Source organism: Alosa sapidissima, chromosome 15 (genome assembly GCF_018492685.1).
Source record: "Alosa sapidissima isolate fAloSap1 chromosome 15, fAloSap1.pri, whole genome shotgun sequence".
In the NCBI taxonomy this organism is placed as follows: Eukaryota; Metazoa; Chordata; class Actinopteri; order Clupeiformes; family Clupeidae; genus Alosa; species Alosa sapidissima.
In genome coordinates, this window is record NC_055971.1 from 29316538 (window position 1) to 29339637 (window position 23100).

At 40.1% G+C, this 23100-nt stretch overlaps 1 protein-coding gene across 1 annotated transcript; it reads left to right on the forward strand.

Moving 5' to 3' along the window:
• The first annotated feature begins 1751 nt into the window (after positions 1–1751).
• On the forward strand, positions 1752–22175 carry LOC121684026 (cytochrome P450 2M1-like). The gene is made up of 9 exons (XM_042063947.1): positions 1752–2025; positions 5760–5922; positions 6708–6857; positions 16999–17159; positions 18707–18886; positions 19322–19463; positions 20110–20297; positions 21383–21524; positions 21693–22175. The coding sequence occupies exons 1-9, from the start codon at positions 1834–1836 to the stop codon at positions 21875–21877; spliced, it is 1503 nt and encodes a 500-aa protein (XP_041919881.1). The 5' UTR covers positions 1752–1833; the 3' UTR covers positions 21878–22175.
• Positions 22176–23100: the final 925 nt, after the last annotated feature.

Sequence of the window (23100 nt, forward strand, 5' to 3'; positions counted from 1 at the left end):
AAAAACCAAACGAGCGATCGTAAGATGAATCGTAGAAAACCCTCGTAAGAGCGTGTCTCCGTCGTTATCGGGAAACTGGGCCCAGGTTACCCATGTCTGCCACCAATTCATATTAATACTTGCATTGATTTAATTTAAATTTGTCAGTGGAAATGCATGGATTCCAGTTGCTGCTACTGGAAGAAACTGGAATCCATGCATTTCCACTGAATTATTTTTGGAATCTGATCCCTTATCATACCTGTTCATTCTTACTCGTTGCTCGACTTATCGTGACTAAATTCAAGATGGCTGCAAACGTTAAACTTCGTGAAGATACTGTCTGTATAAATCGTCTTGTAAGTAAACTACCAGTGCTTTTTCAAAGTTCTCAATGTCTCGTTTTAAATGTCAGGGCCCTAGGAAGTCTACCAGTGAAGTGTGGAGATACATTGAGCCTCGTAAATGGGTGTAAAACAGTGATTTATTTGCATGGCTAGCCCGATGCCGAAGCACCACTACTGAAAAAGTTGTTGGTAGCATCGGCTAACTAGCGCCAGATTTTGGAGTGCAGGGGACAAGTCGAGATGGGCTATGAGACATACGTTCACACTCGGTATCATGTTTCAATACACTTTAGGTCAATATCACACCGGAATTCTCCTTTAATGTTCCAACTCATCATCAACTCACCTGTTGTTACTAAGGTTAAGTAGTAGTCTACAGTCAAGTGTTTTTAACAGATGACTTGAACTGTCCCGCTGCTGCTGCTGCTGCACTAGGCCTAGCCTACTCACGATTTGAACAGTGGGCTACACTTCCTGACTGGGCCAATGGTCGTAGATAGAGTGCAGTAATTGGTTCAGTCCCTGCTTTGCAAAGTGTTGACAAAGTGCCGTCGAAAACGGCAGCATTTTTTTTTTTTTTTTTTATTTTCACTAAAAGGAGCTGGGGGGGCCAGCAGGGTGGCCAAGCTTTGACCAGTGGTGGCCGTAGCCCCCCCTGGCCACCACGTAGCTCCGCCCCTGCCGGCAACCCTTTGGTTTCAAGCCCGAAGACCTAACCAGTAGGCCACAATTTTACACTTTACATTTCATCACTACACATCTTTCTTGACCCTCAAAAAACATAAGTCTCATTCGTCAAATACCGTGTGCCTGCTCAGTTATAACATTTTAACAATTACATTTTTCAAAAGTTTTTTCAGGTAGGGCCTAATAACATGGGCATAATGGGCTTTTTTTCACAGCCTGTATCCTTGATCTATTGGCCAAGGAAGATTTCTGTGAACAATATGAATTAATTTACATGGTATAATGACCGCCCAATGAAAGTGCCCAAAATCGCTATTTTGGCAACCATTTTGTTTATGCTAATTCTATGGTCGTAAACTCAAAATTCAACTTGGGAACAGGGCTAGTTGGATTCAGCACACCTTAATTATGTTAAAAAGTCCTGTTCCCAACTTTTACTAAAAAATGCCTATAGGAAGCACATATCTCAAAAATATCACCTGTCTATCATAGACATGAACTAGGACGACCCATCTTGCTACGCATTCATTATCTTTGTCATAGGCCACCATTTCTCGAAATATTGCACCTTTTTGTGGTATCGCGCCTTCGCCTTCAGGTCCAAGTTCTGCCCTATATGCCTTTGCATCTTAGACACGTTCTGATGAGCTTTTCTGTTGTTTAGACATGTCTACATTCACTTAAAGTATCCAAGGCGCACTGTACTCCAAAAAACCTAGGCTATTCCCACCCACTTTTGCCGGTAGGTGTGGTATAATTGGAAAACTACTCTACCTTCTATCGTCGACGTCGACAACCAATGTAGGCTACCATCGTCGAGATGGATATTCTCTCCGTACTTCAGGCGAACTTTCTCTCTCTGATTTTGGGTGTTATTGTTTTTGTGTTGTTCTGGAAGAATCGAGGTAAACAGAGTAACTTTGAGAGATTACCACCAGGCCCCCCTCCTGCACCAATTGTTGGCAATTTATTCCAAATAGATTTAAAGGAACCATATCTCTATTATCGGGAGGTAAGTTCCAAAGATCAACTGACCGATCACGGACCGATTTCTTTCTCTCTTTCTTTCTTTCCTAGTCTGCAAAATAGACTACGTCAAACTATACTTTATGTTCTGTAGATTTTGTAAATAGACTATTTTACGCACACGCATTAGGCATGGTGATATAGCCCACATTTGGTGAGATACATTTAGTAATATAAGCTCAACATTCTCTATACATGTAATAATGGCATACATTAACCTATTTTCCAAAAGAAACCATGCGTTTCTTTGTTCAGTTGCAGGTTAAGCTATTACTGTGTAGGTTTCAAACACCATTGTGTACAGGTTTCCTCTGATTGTGCCTTTTCTGTGCCTCAACCTGAGACCTTGTTGACCTGATACCTGCAGGCAGTAATACTACCAGGGGACGTTTGCTGAGCAACAAGCCAATTAAGTGAAGACTGCCAAAGAACATCATGCTATTCGCCGGAGATTTACTTTCATGAGCATAGCGGAAACAACTAGGCAATTTGAAAACAACTAACAATTAGAAAATTAAAAGAAATCTGATGGCTAGGATATATTTGCACCGTTTCCAGTGATCTGAATTATTTCCAGATCATTCGCTATTGATTCATAGCTTGGCAGACATACTGTACTGTAGTCATAGTAGTCACCTTAGTAGTGTAAAGTTCAAACTCACTTTAAAGTTCAAACAGACTGTTTGTTTTCACATGGATCATTTATTCATGTGTTCTGCAGTTACAGTTTATTGCAACTGTCTACACACACTTTCAAAGCTGTCTATTTTACAAAACTCCACACACAAAACCCACAATTGCTCACACAAAATGCAAAATGCCTCAAATCTCCTGCAAAATGACACACAACATTCAAAATGCCATAAACACATCTTTAAAGCAGTATAAAGAGGAAAAAACGCACGCACATCCCGATCTAATCCTGGGTGCTGGACAAAACACTTACGATGAGAGAGAGGGGAAAAAAGTCCGCAACACCAGTATATGCTCCCAAGTTATAGTTTATTTACCGTGACGTTTCGGGCCCACTCAAGCCCTTCATCAGACGTGAGTCAACAATCCAAAGACACCCATATATGTACAATTAAGTGATCACATGATCACACAGTGGTGTTACACAGGCAAGTAATTATCCAATCACAGCAATAGCCAATACATGTTCAGTAATGCAGTGCATACATACATCCATACACATATCTACATTTTCCAGAAACACCTACATACACTATATACAAAAATTACAGGAATCCAACAACTACAAAAAACATGACCTCATTCTCTGTCCACATCTTTAAAGCAAACATTCGCCTCACATTATATTTTGTCATATGACATTTTGGATACATCATGTACACACTGTTTCTCAAAACCTAAAGCTCTTCTGTCTATCATAGGCTTTATATATGTATTTCCATAGGTGAAAGTTATGGTAACTACACAGAGAAGTTGAAATATACAGTAAAAAAAAGCAAGCAATATTGAAACCAAAAATTTTGATTTTTCCCAAATAATTTGCTGTTGCAAATACAGCATTTTACATCCAGCAAGAAAAAAAAACAAAGCAAAATACAATGATTCCCAGATGTACATTACATTACATTACATTACATTACATTACATTTGGCTGACGCTTTTTAACCAAAGCGACTAACAATATGGTAAACAGTAAGTTTTAGAACAATTCTCACAATTTTAGGACAGTTTAAAAAAACATTAGAGTACAGTAAGAATAAGTGCGTCGGTGAGTGCTGTTTTTAACAGTTACTTGTCAGTTTAAAACGGCTGGTGAGTGCTAGGATCAGTAAGACTTGTTGTAAGTGTTGCTATGAGAGTAGATGTTCTCTAAAGAGTCTTCAGGAGTTTTTTGAAAATGGAAAAGGATGTCCCGCCCTTGTAGGAACTTGTAGGAATGTACATGGAGTTTTGAAAAAGCTGATTTTGCCTTAGACCTAAATGACTGACTAATATCAAATTACTTTGCTTTTTCCAAAGAAAAGTGTGTGTGTGTGTGTGTGTGTGCGCATGTGTATGTCTGTATCTGTGTGTGTGTGTGGGGGGGGTATGTATTCATAGGTCTATAGACAAATGTATTGAGCTAATGGTAACCTGGAGAGAAACAAAAATAGAGAACAAAAGACAATTGTAGCACCCCTCTACTCTACTTAATAAAAAATGTACTTTAAAGTAAAAGGAGGTGCTTCTATGGGTTACTGTTAAGTTTAGGCCAGTTCTAGGTTCGGCATTAAGGGGGGAGTAAATTGACAAGGACACCAGTATGTAAAATGTTATAAATAAATAATGCAGGTTTATTAAATGCAAGAATATCTTTTCTCTATGAGAAAAGAAGAGGGAATATTAGTAAATAGAAAATAAATAGTAAATAAATACAAAACCCTATAAAATAATAAAAGAGCTCTTAAAAATTCAAAGTATCAAATCAATAGTAAAAAAACTATTGAGTGGTGTGAGTGTACAATGTCAGTGTATGTGTGAAGGCTTATCTGTATCCAGGGAACAGATCCAAGGGGTTGGTTATCCAGTATGAAAGGGCAGTTCAAGGGGTTGGTTATCCAGTTGGTTATCCAGTATGAAAGGGCAGTTCAAGGGGTTGGTTATCCAGTATGAAAGGGTAGAACAGTTCAATCGATCCAAGGGGACTGACTCGCCATCCAGTGTTCCAGTGTACATAAAAAACCAATCGGAGTTCGAGGTTCAAACAACACAGGTCTTCAACAATCCGTAGAAAAATAGATATAAGGAAAGGTAAAATGATTCAGTATGATAGATAAATTTAGAAAAAGTTAGATTAGAGTTAGATAAAGAGTATTATTTTTCTTAAGAGGATTATCAGTAACGTCTAATCAATTTCATTCAAGTGGAGTCTCGAGAGTGAAAAAATAAACCCGTCACCTAGGAGATGACTATACCACAATAAAAGTATTTTAGAATACCTGCACTTTCAAGCAGACCAAAAAGAGAATGAAAAAGAAATACATATCATCATGTAAACTCAGCTTATTGTTCTGGCTACTTCTTCATATTTATTCTATTTATTCATATTTATATATTAAAATATTTATTGAACTCAAACTGTTCTAAAACTAAAGTTATGGTCTTAGTAACCAAACTTTAAGGTGGGTTACACAATTTTTACATAAAGTTGACCTTTTGTAGAACATTACTGTACGCTAAAGTCCGATTACTGTAATTTTCCTTTCAAAGTATCTGCATTGGTTCTGAACATTTCAACCGGAAATCCTCTAGGAGCAGATTGAAAGGGTCCATACCTACATATAGAGTATATCTATAGGCCCATAATAAGGCAATGATTGGATGGTGTTCAGTAAAGTAATGAGTGTGTACACATGAGAGAGAGTGAAGCACTGGTGATTTAGAGTGGCATTTTGATGGGTTGTGTTTCGTGAAAAACGAAATTGTGTTTGAAAAACGAAAAATGAAGTTACTTCCTGTTAGAATTTTGTGTGTTAAGTAGAAAATTATGTGTGGTGTTTTGCAGAATGTGTTTTAGTAAATTGAAAACTGAGTCAAACATTGAGAATTAGTGTATGGTTTTGCAGATTTGGTGTGGGGTTATGATGTTTGGAAGACATGTTTAGAAAATTGTGTGACAAGCAAAGATTTAGTGTGTAAGCAGTTGAAAAAATCTGTAACACAATACTTCAACCTTTCATAAAACCTTCTCATTGCCTCTCCTTGCAGCTTTGTAAGAAGTATGGGCCTGTGTGTACTATCTGGCAGGCCAACAAACCAGTGGTGATCTTGTCAGGTTATCAGACCATCAAAGATGCCCTCGTCCTCCAGGGAGAGGAGTTCAATGGGAGAGCTCAGTACCCCCTCCTGGTGAGGTCAACCAATGGACATGGTGAGTTTGCTAGGGGGCTGATTTTGCTGTGGTGCAGTGATGGAGGTAAAAGGGGCCATGCTGCAGAAAACGGACCCTTTCAAGAGAGTTCCATTATCAGCATCATAGATGGCCCCACAAGGCTTCCGTTTTAACATTCCATATGTTATCTTAATGGAGAGGAAGTAGATTGGGAACCGAATAGAACATTCAAGCATTGTTTTTGTTTTTATTGTTGAAAGGGTCATATTCATGGTCAGAACTCAAGTCAAGTCAAGTCAGTTTTATTAAATTTTATTAAATTAAAGTAAATACAGTTTTACAACCCAAAGCGCTCCACATATAAGACATTGTCATTGACACATAGACTAACAAAGACAATAGCGGACGGAGCCCGCAAGACATAGAACTACATTTAAGAAATAACAAACGCAAAAGATGCCGGACAGAGTGGCGTAGTTGCCAGCGTACCCGCGACACCAAGACATACAAGACAGACAACAAACAAATTAATAAATAAAAAATAAAAATAGAATTAGTCCAATTTCCAACCGGCTAAAAATGTCCAAGGGCAATGATGACTCGCGTGAAACTGCACACAGCTGTGTCTCCACAACCGATGCAACGCCAACAAAGTTCTTTACACTCACTGGCAGTCTGGAGATAACGTGAACGTTAGAAAGTCGTGGGCGATCTTGTAGATCAGCAACTCGGTGGACTCATAACAGTGACAGTTTGCTGGTCCGTAATGCAGAGCAACTCAACATCTGTGGCTCAATTGCTGTTCTGGTTCTTGTTCTCCACAGGTGTGATGGTGAGCAGTGGTCATCGCTGGCGAGAGCTCCGTCGGTTCTCCATCATGACGCTGAAGAACTTTGGGATGGGGCGGAGGAGCGTAGAGGAGAGGGTGCAGGAGGAGGCCAGGAGTCTGGTGAAGGCCTTTGATGAGTATGAAGGTGAGGAGTCTGGTGAAGGCCTTTGATGAGTATGAAGGTGAGGAGTCTGGTGAAGGCCTTTAATGAGTATGAAGGTGAGGAGTCTGGTGAAGGCCTTTGATGAGTATGAAGGTGAGGAGTCTGGTGAAGGCCTTTGATGAGTATGAAGGTGAGGAGTCTGGTGAAGGCCTTTAATGAGTATGATGAAGGTGAGGAGTCTGGTGAAGGCCTTTAATGAGTATGAAGGTGAGGAGTCTGGTGAAGGCCTTTGATGAGTATGAAGGTGAGGAGTCTGGTGAAGGCCTTTGATGAGTATGATGAAGGTGAGGAGTCTGGTGAAGGCCTTTGATGAGTATGAAGGTGAGGAGTCTGGTGAAGGCCTTTGATGAATTTAATGGTGAGGAGCTGAAGAACTTTTCAGCAGTGAGTGTGGTATTGGTGCATTAGAGTCGAGGCTATGATCCGTGTGTGTGTTGTATTGGTGCATTAGAGTCGAGGCTATGATCCGTGTGTGTTGTATCGGTGCATTAATAATAATAATGATACATTTTATTTAAAATGCCTTTCAAGTCACCCAAGGACACTGTACAATAAGACAAATAAGACATAGACATAATAAAGACATCAAACAGAGACAGTATACAAGAGAACATAGACATAAAAGCAACATATACAGGGACAGTACAAGTAGACAGTACACTTAATAAAACACACTATACATTCAGCAGGAGACAGACATTGCCAACAAAAGTAGAATGAAATAAAATAAAGTAAAACAGTAATAGAGGAGCGAGTGGGATGGAGGAGGCCTGGTTATGAGTAGGAAGGAAAAGCAAGAGTGAAAAGGTGAGTTTTTAACATGGATTTAAAGGTGGACAAGGAAGTGCTTTGACGTAGTGCCCTAGGACAGAACCCTGGGGAACATCATGACCTAGGACAGAACCCTGGGGAACATCATGTGAGAGGGGTGAATTGGGGGACCTGAAATTACCTATGGAGACAAACTGTTCCCTAGCTGTGAGATATGACCTAAACCAGGAGAGTGGAGTGCTAGTGATACCCAAGAGTGTTTCCAACCTAGTGATCAGTGTGTTGTGACAGACCGTGTTGAACTTCCCATAGGACATGAGCAGTCAGGTGGTCTTGGAGTTGTGTGGCTACAGTGCGCTCAAGGAGTTTGGAAATAAAGGGCAGGTTGGAGATGGGACGGTAGTTTTTGAGATCATCAGTAGCTGCTCCAGATTTTTTAAGAACAGGAGTGATAGCTGCAGTTTTGAGAGACTGAGGGACAGAACCAGTGAGAAGAGATGAATTTATGGACCTTTTCAACAAGGTAAACAAAAACAATGCTTGAACATTCTATTTGGGCCCCAATCTACTTCCTCTGCATTAAGATAACATATGGAATGTTAAAAAGGAAGTCTTGTGGGGCCAACTATGATGCTGATAATGGAACTCTCTTGAAAGGGTCCATAATGTGAACGAGGAGGGGGCACAGCACTGGCAGGCAGGTCTTGACCAGTGGAGTAGGCATAGGGTCCAGGAGGCAGGTAGAGGACCTAGACTTGGTGGCAAGGTCATGGACAAAGTGCTCATCCACAGGTGCAAAAGCAGAGAAGGACTGGACTGGTAATGCAGGGGAAATGGGGGCATCACTCAGTGTAGCAGCAGTAATGTGTAGCAGGGGAGTAATTGAAATTGCCTGTAGATGGTGTTAATTTTGTTTCGGTAAAAATCAAGAAAGTCACAGCAAAGATCAGTTGAAGGGTTAAGTGGAAAGGGTCTGTTAGGCTGGAGTAGTTTATTGACTGTGGACAAGAGGGTTCTAGGGTTATTCTGACCTCTGGCTAGCCTGGGTGTTCCCATGCTGCCTTGCGCGTGATTTGATTCACGCTGCTAAGGCAGCCTGGAGACCATGGAGCAAATTTTCGCCTGAGATAGGAGACCAATCACAGAACAAGGGGGAAAGCAAGACAATGATGAGCTTTGCACAGACGCATTTGATAGACATCCGTGGCACCCAATAAACGGATCTGGGCATTTTTTTCAAATACGAGAAAATTAATGTTTGGTTTCCAGACCACGTCTCATTGAGAAGTGGTGGCGCTAACCAGGCTAACCTCTGGCAATGATGGTGGAGTAATGCACAGATTTAGCCTCATTAAGAGCCTCCTTGTAGGCCATGGTCTTTACAGCATATGCCTGTGCGTGGACAGTTAGGCCAGTCCTTCTGCTAAGTCGCTCCAGTTGGCGGACTTCATTTTGCGCAGCTCAGGTGTAAACCATGGAGCAGAGCTTAGAAAGGAGACAGTCTGTGTTTTCAAGGGGGCCAGATTATTTAATGTGTCAGATAGATGAGAGTTGTAGAGTAGGACAAGATCATCAGGACACAAGTTAAGTGGCTTATAGAATATAGAATAGAATATCTTTTTTTGTCATTGTCACAGGTACAACGAAATTAAGTGCATTCCTTGTTCAGTGCAAAAGTAGCAATAAAGAAGTAAAAAAGTCACTATGGACATAAAAGGACATAAAAAAGTGCATAAAAACTTTACACCCCACACATATCCCACCCATACACATCCACATTCATAACATGTAAAACATAAAGCAATGCTTATGCTTATCCACAAGTTGGGATTGTAGTGTGTCTTATAGCTCAGCTGTGTGTTGTTCTTGGTGTTCCTATATGTGATGGAGCGTGAAGCACGGGGACAGCGATGAGGCTCAGGAACAGCAATATTAGAGGCTGGATAGATGGATACCGAGGGCATACAGAAGATAGAAGCTCAGCAAATTCATTTAGAAAACTAGGTGATGCTTTAGGCGGCCTATAAATAAGCAAGATAAGTAGTGGTAGACTACCAGTAAGTTTCAGAGCAAGACATTCAAATGATGAGAAATCCTGCAGAGGCACACACACAACCTTAAAACAGGAGCGGTAGAGCATAGCAAGCCCCCCCCCCCACGCCCAGCCGAGCATAGCTTATCAATAAATTCAAACCCAGGTGGAGTGGCTTCATTTAGTGTGATAAACTCATTTGGCACTTGCCAGGTTTCAGTTAGACACATAAAGTTGATGCCCATATCAGTGATTAAATCATTAGTTCTTTGTTGTTGAGGGTACGTACATTGAGCAAGGAAAAAGATGCATTCTTTGATATGTAACCATTCTGGAGGGTATTTACCAACGTTATGGGGCACATGTTGTTAAACTCAGCAGTGCGTTCCACAGTATTGCGTATTGTTTTCCAAGTCCAGCTCTAGAGAGAGTCAATGTTGTTTGGGTGAAGATAACGGCCACACTTACACTTTTAGCACACAACTGTAGCAAATTCTCATCAAGTTCCATAACTTCTCACCCAATGTGTGCGCACAAAAAAGCCTGGTGTTAGTACATAGCCCTGACTCTGCAAAAGGGAAGCAACATGGATTAACTTGAGGAGGAGAAGTGATCATTAAACAAAAAGGTCTTGAGATGTGCTTTGAAGAAAGGAAGAGATGGACAGGCACAAAGAGGTTGGGGGAGGGAGTTCCAGAGTTTAGGGGGCCAAGGCACTGAAGGACCTGCCACTCAGGGTGGAGAGTCTGGAGCGGGGGATAGCCAAGAGGTTTTGGTCAGAGGATCTGAGTGAGCGGGAAGAAGTGTAAGGGGTCAAGAAGTGTAAGGGGTCAAGAGGTCTCAGATGTAGGGGTGAGCAAGATCATGGAGGGCTTTGAATGTGAGTAGTAGCACTTTGTATTTAATCCGGGACGGAACTGGTAGCCAGTGGAGTTGATGGAGAATGGGGGTGATGTGTGCAGATCGTTTGGTATGGGTGAGGAGCCTGGCTGCATGGTTTTGAATGTATTGTAGCTATTGAGCTCAAATATCCAGAGAATTGAGGACCACACCTTTGAACACTTCAGCATTGTCATATAAGTCTACGGCATTACCAAAGCCAATTGCTCACGGAGCTACATTCAGCACCATTGTAGAGACATTCTAGCCTGGAAAATCCAGACCCTGGTAATCTAGAAAGATTAAGGGTCTGGCCACGAACAATGTAATGGCCCAACTCGAGGAGCTGCACCAAGCATGCATTTAAAAATCTCACTGCACGCAATTGGGTAACACTAGACCAATGTTTACTCTGAATGATTCCGGACTTTGATGCAATTGGATATTTATCCTTACAGAAATATCACGTTTCTGGCGAAGGTCATATTTTCACATGCAAATTAGGTTTCTGGCAAACAGTTGCGGTTAACTTTTGGTAATGTTGCAACAAATTTGCAGCTATGTCATTATGCAAACTAGAAAATGTAATTCCAGGGAATTACCATTGCATGTAAATGCACAAAAGCTGCTGTGTACAACATTTACTTACAGTATGATTATTCAGATTACATAGACGTGTACAGTATTCTTGAAAACCACTTGATTAGATGGTAGCTTAGAGTATATGACAGTAAGTACAAATAAATTGTTAATTCAATATTGATCAAAATTCTTTGTTTTAATACAGCACAATGATACTCAGAATACACTATTGAACACTTAACAACCAATGTAGGCATGAAGTAAAAAAAAAAATACAGTTGTGTATATACAGAACTTGATAATGCCAATCATATTATCCTAAGACAGATCTATTTATCAGTGGTAATTCTGAACTGGCAGCAAGAGCTAGAGGTCTCAATTAATTATAATAGGTCACTTTGGTGATGGTGATATAGACTGAAGAATAAGATTCAGCCCTTCAGATGATCTGTTTTAGACAGAACCTAAGTTAGAATCTTAATTTTCACACAGCACAGGTCTAAAAACAGAGGTCTAACAGCACAGCCAAGTTTCACAGATGTCACAGAACAGGTATCAAATGTATGCATGCTTCATATAGTTGTCGGCATAGTCCTCCTGTAACAATATACCGGTAATACTCAGAATATCTCAGTGTAGATCTCAGATCTACGTCTCAGTATAGTTCAAAAGTATGGGCAGATATGTTGAGATATGGTCACATGTTTTTAGGAATGAATGTTAGTGTTAATGTCAGCGGTGTATGGTTGGCAGGATGTGCACACAGACAGGCACACTATAATGTAATACACAACTTTCACATCCAGTCAGCAATGGATCAAGAGAGGATTATTGTGCAAGTCTAGTCAGTGTCCTCTTAGTCAGGTTTCACTTCACTTATGAAAACAACATAGTCAAAAATCTGAGGGGGTCTCATATCTGAAGGTGCCTGGCATTGTAATTTAATCTTAAACAACGTTCATTATCCATCCCTGTGCTTAGGCTACCAGGGGTCACTCAATACAGGGTAAACCATAATAAACAGCAGACCTTACTGGACACGACAATATGAAGCATTCTTCTGTACAGTAAGCCGTTCCCGAGTTTTCCAATTGCAGCAAATTTCTACAACTTTGAGCTGAAATTCTAATGTTATAGCCCAAAATAAGGAACTTGGTTTCCATATCAAAGAATCAAAAGTTGATCATGACATGCACAGATCAACTGAGCTTTGGATAGATATGTCTACCATCATGCTTCAGGTGACATGAATGTAACAATCATGAGACTATTGAAGAATGCTATTAAAATTGTCTCCTTAATTCCAAATGGAGACACAGTTGACCGAGTAGATTCCAGTGTAGTTAAGAGCAGGTAAAACTTGAGGCTGGCTTGCGAAAGAATAGTTCTTTATTCTGGATGTAACAACAGAGTTCTGGTAACCCTGTTGTACGCACAGCACAGCACAATGTTGCAAGGTGAAGCCAAGGTAAGAAACTGAAGCAAAGATCTGGGAAACTCCTGGCTAATTATAATACCAGAATATACATTCATGTCTGGGCTCAAATTGGAGGGGGGGAAGCGGGTAGTGATATAGCCTTATTCGATTAAGATGTCTCTTGTGGGGGAACAATTAGTTAGGTACACCATTTGCTATTGTAAGGTGACAACATTCTGTCTGCTTACAATAAATGTCCTGTCCCCGCAGTTTCTGCAGTATTAAACAAAGACATACAGAAAACCACTAAAATCTAACACTATGTTTCCTTGACATATAGGCTGCCGTAAGTATGATCACATCATACTTTCACAGATATGGGTATATAACGTATATAGCATAATAGATTAGCCTTACAATGACCAAAGAGCTTAATAGTAAAATTACACTGAAAATAGCTAGGCCTCAAATAACTAATATATGACTTATCTGGTTAAAAAGGATCATAACTTAATCTAGAGTGCAATTGTTTAGGTTTGAATATTGTTTGATGATTGTTTGATTATTGAATGATCACATAAGTTAACAGTAGTTTGTAGTAGCTATAGTTAAGCACTACCCTGGTTCAACTTAAAAAGAGCACTGATCAAATGCTACAGGAGAGGAAGGGCAGAGATAAATTTTTTTTATTTAATTGTATCGCCTTGGGATGTGCCTTGTGAACTTTTTATGAGATAGAGAGATCCCCTTAAAGACAAAAAGATAATTCGAGCCCTGCTCCCAGTCCACCAAATACTGGACTCCCCCACAAACTAGACGGGAGTCCAGTAACCAATGAATAGTGTACTGTAGGTGGTATCACCATCAATGATTCGTGGCAGGGCAGGGGCAATAGGGGAAATAGAAGACTGTGCGCAACTAGGACACATGGAAAGTGGGATTGATTTTCAAGGAGCGGGGCAACTGGAGATGGTAAGTGACTGGGTTGACTTTGTGGGTCACTTTAAAGGGGCCAATAAAGTGAGGGGCAAGTTTGTGAGACTCCACCCGCAATGGGATATCTTTAGAGGATAGCCAGACCTTCTGTCCAGGTTGGAATTGATGTGCCAGTCTGCTATGACGGTTGGCCTGACATTGATTCCTCTTAGATGTCTGCTGCAGTGCCTGGTGGGCCTGTAGCCAGACCTTCTTGAAACATCTGATGAAATGCAGGATGGAAGGGACCAGAACATCATCCTCCTGTTCAGGAAACAGTGGCAGCTGATACCCAAACTGGCACTGAAAGGGTGACATCGCCGTCGCTGAAGACTAGAGGGTGTTATGGGCATACTGAAAGCTTGCAAAAGCTTGCAAAAGGCTCACCACACCTGAGAAGAGAACTGGGGTCCTCTGTCTGAGACAATGTCCTAGGGGAAGCCAAAAACTCAAACATGGACAAGCACAAGTTTAGCAGTTTCAAGTGCTGTAAGCAGCTTGGGCAAAGGTATAACACCGCAAGACTTAGAAAATCTATCCACAGTAACAAGTATAACTGTGTTATCTATAGAAACTAGCAGCCCGATGACAAAATCCTTTGAGAAGTGGGACCAGGGACGATGAGGAATCGGAAGTGAGTGCAGAAGACCTTGTGGACGCTGTTGCTGGTTCTTACTCTGGACACACACGGAACAGCTAGCCACAAATGTCTTGGCATCCTTCAACATCTCAGGCCATAAAAATTCCGCCTCTGGAGGAATTCTTAAGTTCTCTGGGATCCAGGGTGAGCAGTGAGATGAGACCGTACAGTCTGGGGTACAAAAAGACATCCTCTGGGGCCAGTTCCAGGGTCTGGACGCTTCTGAAGGGCCTTCCTTATGGTAGTCTCAATTCCTCAGCAGATGGGTGCCACAATTTAGCCTGATCCTACCAGACTCGCGTACATACATTTCAATTGTACAGAGAGTCTGGCCACTTTCCATTGCCAAGCGCTAACTTCCTTGAAGGCGTGTACTCTGTTGAAGTTAAAAACTATTGGATCTGCCCAGAGCCACTCTGGATCTGCCATAACCAACCGCTAACGTTTGGTTGTAACATACGTCATGCTCAAACTAGCGCACGATCGCGACGTTGCCGTTCTCAGTTCTGTTCGCTGATTGGACAGGTACAATTTGGCGTGAGAAAACCCGCAAATATGTGAAAACTCAGATAACGCAATAAAGGAAAATGATAATTGAGGGGAAGTACAAAGGAGGGCAGAGCCAGGCTAACCACAACTCGCACAGTGAGGATGATAGGTCTCAAACGGCAGTGGGAGATGGCGATCTGCAGGTACCAACCTACGGACACCAACATTCCAACACTGGCAGTTGTTTTTTTTTCTGTAGGTTTTTTTAAGTTAATTTGCTTTGTTTTGTTTACTTCAAAGTAAAGCTATTTTCAATTTCTTCAGGTTCAGGATATGTGTCGTAAAAGGTTAAAATAAACCCCATTTCGGGCTGCTATTAGTATAATAAAAGAGTTGTCAAATGAGCTTTTTTACTGTTTTTTGTCCATAGATTATCAAGATGTTGTACAATATAACCAATAACAATTTCCCTGGGTCAGAATTGAAAGAAAAACTTGAATTAAATGCATATGTATATACATGCATGTTCTAACATGTTTTGCATCCTTATTTATGCCTATAGGGCCCCATTGTAAAAGTTTCACTGAAAAATTCTAGTGGTGCAGGATGTCTGTTATGGGCTAGTGACTAGAGAGTTTACAGAAATGTCAAGCAATTCATTTCCATGAGATGGCAAAGGTTTCTAGTACTTGTAAATTGTACTCAGTGATACCTGTTGACTTACTTTTCAAAACTACATGCATTTATAGGGATCTGGTATGTTGTTTTTCAACATTTATTTCATTTCCTCCTATATTCTAGTTTATGGGTATGTATTTTAGAAAAATTGTCACATTAATTGGTTATTTTACTATTTCATGACATTTACCAACTTACTGTGGACACACAGTCCACATTTGGTGAGTTTCTGATTTTTATTTACAAAGATACATGTGATAAAGTGTTCACTGTCCCTTTTGTAAAATCCGGAATTTTCACAATTTCCGGTTTTGAGCAGGATCTAAAAACATAAAAAAAAACATGTTGTGCACTAAAATATTTTTATACAACAATCCGTTTCATGAAAGACATATGAGATAGGAAAAAATATGGTTTTGCTTTGTTCTTCCTTGGGTGGAGGTATTTCAAAAACTAAGGCTTTGTTTCCTGTACTAATAGTTAGTTAATTGCTAGATTGTAACGGTTGATTGCTTTCAGCTGCAGGTCATGTCATAATGCTAAAAGTTGCCGCCACGGTGGTCAATGTTAACTCTATGGGAATTTATTGCTTTTTTATCGTAAATATCTCAAAAAGTATAAAGTTCACAAATATGAAAAATACATTGTACTATTGTCCGTTACAAGATCTTTGTAGGAGTCTTTGAATGAAGGTCAGACGGTTCAGCGGTTTCAGTCGCATTAAACGTTGAATTTGGTCGGAAGAAGAAGAAGAAGAAGAACAGTGATAATAGTCCATTGCATTTACATGCAATGCAATTAGGTTTGTCACCAGAAGTTCACTGGAAGTTTGCCATTATTGGCTAAGTGTGATGGCAAATCACTGGCAAAAACATTTGCCACTAGTGGCAAACTTCTCATTGTTGCCAGAATTTTGCTGGAAGTTTGCCTCTAGCGGCCAACACTGGCAAACTTCTGGCGATATTTTCTAGTGAACTCATTTGTGTGTGGAAGGCCAAATAATGTCCATTTCCACTTGGGTTTACTAGTTTTGCCATCCAGACCTGTCGTTCACTGAGGTGGATGTAAAGCAGAGGCCATTTCAGGGGAACAGTAGGCGAAGTTCTCTTGTGGAGAACATGACAACAACACTGAAACCGCCAAGTGAAGCCTTTCTCAGCATAGGAGCGGCCTGTGTTTAAGAGATTAGAAAGCTGAGAACTAGGACATGAACTTTGACACCATTCCATCTATAAGTACAGTATTTTACTGCTCCTTAAACTGCAGTGTGCTGTGGGGTTTTGGCAATATTCCTGTCACGTGGAGGACCTGTGGAAGAACACTGGCCCTCCCTCACAGCAAAACATGTCTTAACAAAACAAAATATTGTTGAAAGCTGTAATTTAGAGTAAATTTAGATTGACAAAGATTTAGTGTTTTGCCAGGTTTCAGGCTTACCCATTCAGATTGTATGTCAAATGATAAGCAAAACTGTGAAAAACTTGTAGTGCAACTAATTAATTCAGAAAGTCATTCAGATGCAACTCAAATAAATTAAAAACCAATGAAGATTAATCATCATTAATTATTAATCATCATTAATAATATTATTATTGTGTAATGACAATAGAAATGACATAGAACCAAGTAAAACAGAATTGCTGTGAAATCTTTTTTACAGGTGCAGTTTTCAACCCCAAAGAGCTGCTGTGTAATGCGGTGTCGAATGTCATCTGCTCCATTGTGTTTGGCCACCGGTTCGAGTACAAAGATCCTCAGTTCCTGCTGCTCTATGACACAGTCAACTCCTACTTTGACGTGCTCAGCAGTCCTTTGGGCTCGGTATGTGTTATTTACTTTTCATAGAATGTTTTTTTTTAAGACAAGTAGAGAAAACAAGAGCTCTACAGCACTGACTGGTATCACAAGTGAAGACAATAACAAGGAAACATTCCCACATTTCACTGCATACAATGAGTAGATTAGAGTAGCCTAGTAGTAATTATTATTTTCTGTTGACCAAAGAGATATACCGGTAACTGAATTATACAGTGCTATAAAAAGTATTCACCCCCCTTGGATATTTTCCCTTTTACTGCTTTTATAAATTGAATTTTGATCAATTCAATTTGGCCTTTTTTTTACAATAATTCACAAAAATCGCCTCTTCTATGTCAAAGTGAAAGCAGATTTCTACAGAGTAATGGTAATTCATTAAAAATATATAATTCAAAATAAGTGATTGCATAAATATTCACCCCCTTCAAGTCAGCATTTACCGTAGTAATTGGCGGCAATTAAAACATGGGGTCTGCGTGGATAGGTCTCAGTTAGGCTTGCACATCTGGATACTGCAATTTTACTCCATATTTCTTTGGAAAACTGCTCAAGCTCTGTCAGGCTGGGATTGAGTGTGAACAGCCCTTTTCAAGTCCAGCAACAGATTTTCTATAGGATTGAGGTCTGGGCTTTGACTCGGCCACTCCAGAACATGCATGTTCTGAATGTTAATATTTATGCAATCACTTATTTCGCATTATATATCGGAACGTCACACAAGTGTATCTAAATTAGCTTAAACCAAAAATTACATTTTATCGTGACTCGAAGAGCTATAAACAGTCTTGTAAGGCTGCGTGTACAAATCCGTTTGGAGCTCCAGTGGAATTTTGGATTGCGATGAATATTCTCGGGCTAACCGTTGATGTGCCGTGAGAAAGGTTGGGAATAGGCACCCATCAGCCCAGCACTAAACTCCGAGCGTGGTCAACAAAATCAGATATTTCAGGCACTAAAAGCCCCGGTAAGAACCAAACTAGATTTTGTTCAAATCTACATACCTATGGCTACTGAAAAATGTAAGGTTCATTTATCAAATGTTATTTTGAAGTATTAAAAAACATTGTTGTTTTAGAATTTTCGAACGAAATGGTTGTTAATTAGCACGTTTACAATATGTATTTTTATTAGTTAACATTACTTTGTAGAAATCTGCTTTAACTTTGATATTAAAGATGGGAGTTTTGTAAGTTAATGTAAAAAGGGTCAAACTAAATTGATCAATATTCCATTTATAAAAGCAGTAAAAGGGGAAATATAAAAATACTTTTTATAGGCACTGTATCACTGTATCTGCCTCCCATTCTTCAGTAATACAGATTGATATTTTAAAAAAGATTAGCTAGTCACTTTCTAGTTTGTGATATTAAAAGATTAGGTTGTCAAGAGTATATTTCCCATCATTTATATGCAATTATTTCAAGTATTTTTATCACATGGAAATATAGCAATACAGAAATAGTGGGACAATAATGTAGTATTTCACTACTTCTGAAGTTTCTACAGAGATTATTATAGCTCAGTGTTATATGTTATATGATCTCTTCCAGCTCTACAACATCTTTCCTAAAATTGTTGAGTGGATTCCTGGAAAGCACAAGGATATGTTTGCATTGCTGCAGAAGTCACATGATTATGTGAAGAACCAGGCCGAGATACGACTGAAGCACTTGGATGCCAACTCCACCCCACGTGACTACATTGAGGCCTTCATGATTAAAACGATCCAGGTTAAGTGTTGTCCAGGGATAACGGAATATTTTTCTTAACCAAAAAATGTCTTTCATGAGTGGCATGGGTAAAAAATGTATTGCTTCCTGGTGATTGTTTAAGCAATAATGAAATCAGTTAATGCTAGTTGTTTTCAAAGTAGAATTTATCATTACCCAATTAAGGTATCCTTTTGCAGCAAAGCTTGAATGTTTTCATTTGTGAGTTGCCATTGAAAAAAGTGTCCTCTGCATGAATGCATTAGTGTAAAGGAAGACGGATTGAAAGTGTAAAGAAAGAGGCAAGGTGGTACTCCATAATTAGATGGACTGAGATTATAACTGGATGTACTTGAACTTGTGGTTGGAGAATCTCTCCACTAGAGGGCCTCACTTGCCAACCTGACAGACACCCATAGCTCAGTGATATGAGACCGCATGTGCTGTGCATTTCAGGAGAAGGACATGCCGAATAGTGAGTTCCATTATGACAACCTGCTGGGCAGTGTGTGGAACCTGTTTTCAGCTGGAACTGAGACGACCTCCTCCACCCTGAGACAAATGATACTGATGATGATCAAGCACCCACACATTCAAGGTATGAACAAAAAAATGAAAACACACAAAGCTGTGTTTCAATTACACACATTCATATTGTGTTTTATATTCATATTGTGTTTTCATATTCATATTGTGTTTTATATTCATATTGTGTTTTATATTCATATTGTGTTTCATATTTCTGAAATGTGAGAGATGCAGGGTACTCAATGTTAATCCTGATTCTGATTTACACCATGTCATTGATCTGTTATTTCTGCCTAAATTGTGCACTGTATAAATTCTGTTCATGGCCTCATGTAATATAGCTGTAGAAATAAGCATGAAATTCTTTAGGTTCTAGTCAAATGTGTTAGCTACTGACCTATATAGTCAAAGTCAGAGTCAAATTTATTTACATGTATATAGCACAATTTTCATACATAATTGTTAATAAGTGTGCTTTACACTATATTACACTATATCATTAACCGTTTAATTGTACAGTGTCCTTGGGTGACTTGAAAGGGGCTGTGTATGTAATATTATTATTATTACATTGCTAAAGTAATCATTTAAACTAATAGCTTGTTTTCCAATGGTTATTTCAGCACACCACACAGGCCAAAAAGAAATTGATGAGGAGTAGCTGGCAGGGCATTCCTTAGGTTTAATAAATATAAACATGTTTGTCATTTTCTTAGCACGTGTCCAAAAAGAGATCGATGAGGTGGTTGGACAGGACAGAAGTCCATCCATGGACGACAGGTCTAAGATGGCGTACACGGACGCCGTTATTCATGAGGTCCAGCGCAACATGGACCTGGCCCCGACCTCTGTGCCTCACAAGGTCACTGTCGACACCGAGTTCAAGAACTACCACATCCCCAAGGTGAGAGTTCATGAACTACCACATCCCCAAGGTGAGAGTTCATGAACTACTGCATCCCCAAGGTGAGAGTTCATGAACTACCACTTCCCCAAGGTAAGAGTTCATGAACTACCACATCCCCAAGGTAAGAGTTCAAGAACTACCACATCCCCAAGATGAGAGTTCATGAACTACCACATCCCCAAGGTGACAGTTCAAGAACTACTGCATCCTCAAGGTGAGAGTTCATGAACTACTGCATCCTCAGAGAGTTCAGGCTGAGAAAAGGTCGCCTTCGTATACAGGACCCCAAACTACAGAGACAGCCATGTGTTGTGTCTTACTGTGAAATAAATTGTGTAATGTAGTATAATGTAAAGGGCTCTAATTAGTTTGACACAAAATTTGCCATGTGTTAATAACGTAGGCTACCAGCAGGAATTTGCAATTCGCAAGACTCCTTCACACAGAAGTTCCAACAGACATGCTTTATTAAGAAACTACAAACTTTACAAATTTACAAACTTACTAACAGACAAGATGAACAGAGAGACGAACCAACGAATGACAGAGGAACAGGGGGGTAGAAATACACTGACTAATTAACAGAAAGACAGAGGACTGGACGAAAACCAACAAGACAATAATGGAGAACAGGTGGGAGCAGAAAATGGAGGGAAAACTAACAGGACAGGAAGTACACACCAAAGTACAGGCAAAGACAGGTGACAGAAAGATAAACACAAAGCACATGGGGAACAAGGAAACCCGGACACAAACACAAACTAATACAGAGAATGGCCACTAGGGTGGCACAAACACATTTAGTCAAGGCCAGATCCTGACACTATCACACAAACTAATGCTAATTTAATTACTGAGCAAAATAACATTTTGCTAATTTATACCACACAACACACACAAACATGACTGGGCCAGCGCACAGACGAACATGAATTCCTCTACAGTTTAACCAGTAGATGAGCCAGTATTGGTATAACTGCCTGTTCTCACTGTGTGCAGTGCGTGCTGCAGATTCAAATTGGTTCACATGAGGGTTATATGAGGGAAAAAATACATGTTCCCCCTTTGTTCTCCTCCTGCAGGATACTATGGTTCTCCCTCTGCTTTCCTCGGTTCTCTCTGACCCCAAACTGTGGAAGAACCCAGGACACTTTGACCCCGAAAACTTCCTGGATGAGGAGGGGCGATTTAAGAAGAATGATGCCTTCTTGGCTTTTGGATTAGGTAGGCCTACTGCATGTCAATAGATACATTGAATATTAAAAACAGATGACCCTAAAATGAATAAAATTAGGTAAGGTAGAGGTTTAACTGTCTAATTCATAAAAACATGACCATAGCCAGATATTCCAGTAAACCCATTGATCCCTGTGTCGGTGTCTTGCCTGTCAGGGAAGCGTAACTGCCTGGGTGAGGGTCTGGCGCGGATGGAGCTCTTCCTCTTCACATCCTCTCTTCTCCAGCGCTTCACCTTCGTGGGCACCAAGCCCCCAGAGGAGATCGACACCACCCCCAAGTGCTGTAGTTTTGGCCGGCTGCCTTGCGTCTACGACTGCTACGCCAAACTCAGGGTGTAGATGAGAAACGCCCTGCACTGTGCAAACAGCCAGACTGCAGGTCATGTTTAGGCTGTTTCAAAACAGTGTGAGAATATCAAAGAATTAAACATATTGGAATGATTCTATTTTAGTTTAGATAGAGAAGAAAAAAAAGTGCCTTTCAATGTAGAAATGTACTGACTTTGTATGTCAGTAAATGCTTGTTTTTTTTCCTTAGATTTGTATTATCTTCATCTTATCATTAAAAATTGTTTGTATTGGTGAACAAATATTGCTTTTGTGTTAAATAAAATATGTACAATAAAAAATACTAAAATATTGGGGTCCATGCAGATTCTACTATAATTGTATGGATTGTACCTTGAAAGACTGTAAGGGTCCTGTCGTGTTTTGTTTTCCCTGTTTAGTGTTTTCCTTCATGTCTGCTCCTCTTGTGTCTTCCGGTTGCTTTCTTCCTCTTGTGTCTTCCGTTTTGCTTACTTCCTGTGTCCTGTGCCATGTGATCCTTTGTTTGTTTTGCCATGTGTTTAGTCTTGCCTATTCCCCATGTGTTTTGTGTTTACCTGCCTGTCACCTGTCTTTGTCTCCGCCCCATCTCCTTATTTGGTCTGTGCTTCCTGTCTTGTTAGTTTTCCCTCTGTTTCTGTTTCCACACCTGTTCCCCGTTATTGTCTTGTTGGCCTCGTCCAGTCCTCTGTCTTTCTGTTAATTAGTCTGTTGGTTTAATTATGGTTTCCACCTGTCTCTTGTTTTACCTTGATCATTGTCCACCTGTGCCCTGTTACCCCTGTGTATTTAAACCCTCTGTCTCCTCTCAGTCTTTGTTGGTTATTAGTCAATGTGGGTTGTGTTACACGGTTTGTTGAGTTTGTAATAAAGATTCTTGCAATTCTAAGATTACCTTGCCTTGCCGTACTTTGCCCTGCGTTTGGGTCAAGCTCTCTCCTTGGAATCGTGACAAAGACATTTGACAACAGGGCTCAAAGAGTGGTGCAAGATGTACCCGGACTAGAACACAGTTCTAAAATGAATAGCAGTTTAGCTGAACTGTGACAAAACTGTTACCCAATTTGAATTTGTGAACAGGTCTGTCTAGGTTCATCTAGGCTACTATTTTCTATGCATGATTTTTCAAATTGAGACAGGCAACAGGAGGTCCTAGCCTTAGAGAGAAATGTGGGAATTGCGACAAGACCCAATCAACCAAGGGAATCCTTAACCAAGGACATTGGGACAGACTT

Coding starts and splice junctions, on each gene's coding strand:
- LOC121684026 (XM_042063947.1), top strand. CDS start 1,834: ATGGATATTCTCTCCGTACTTCAGGCGAACTTTCTCTCTCTGATTTTG. Junction 19,464..20,109: donor CAAGCACCCACACATTCAAG/GTATGAACAAAA, acceptor TCATTTTCTTAG/CACGTGTCCAAAAAGAGATC. Junction 21,525..21,692: donor CTTCTTGGCTTTTGGATTAG/GTAGGCCTACTG, acceptor CTTGCCTGTCAG/GGAAGCGTAACTGCCTGGGT.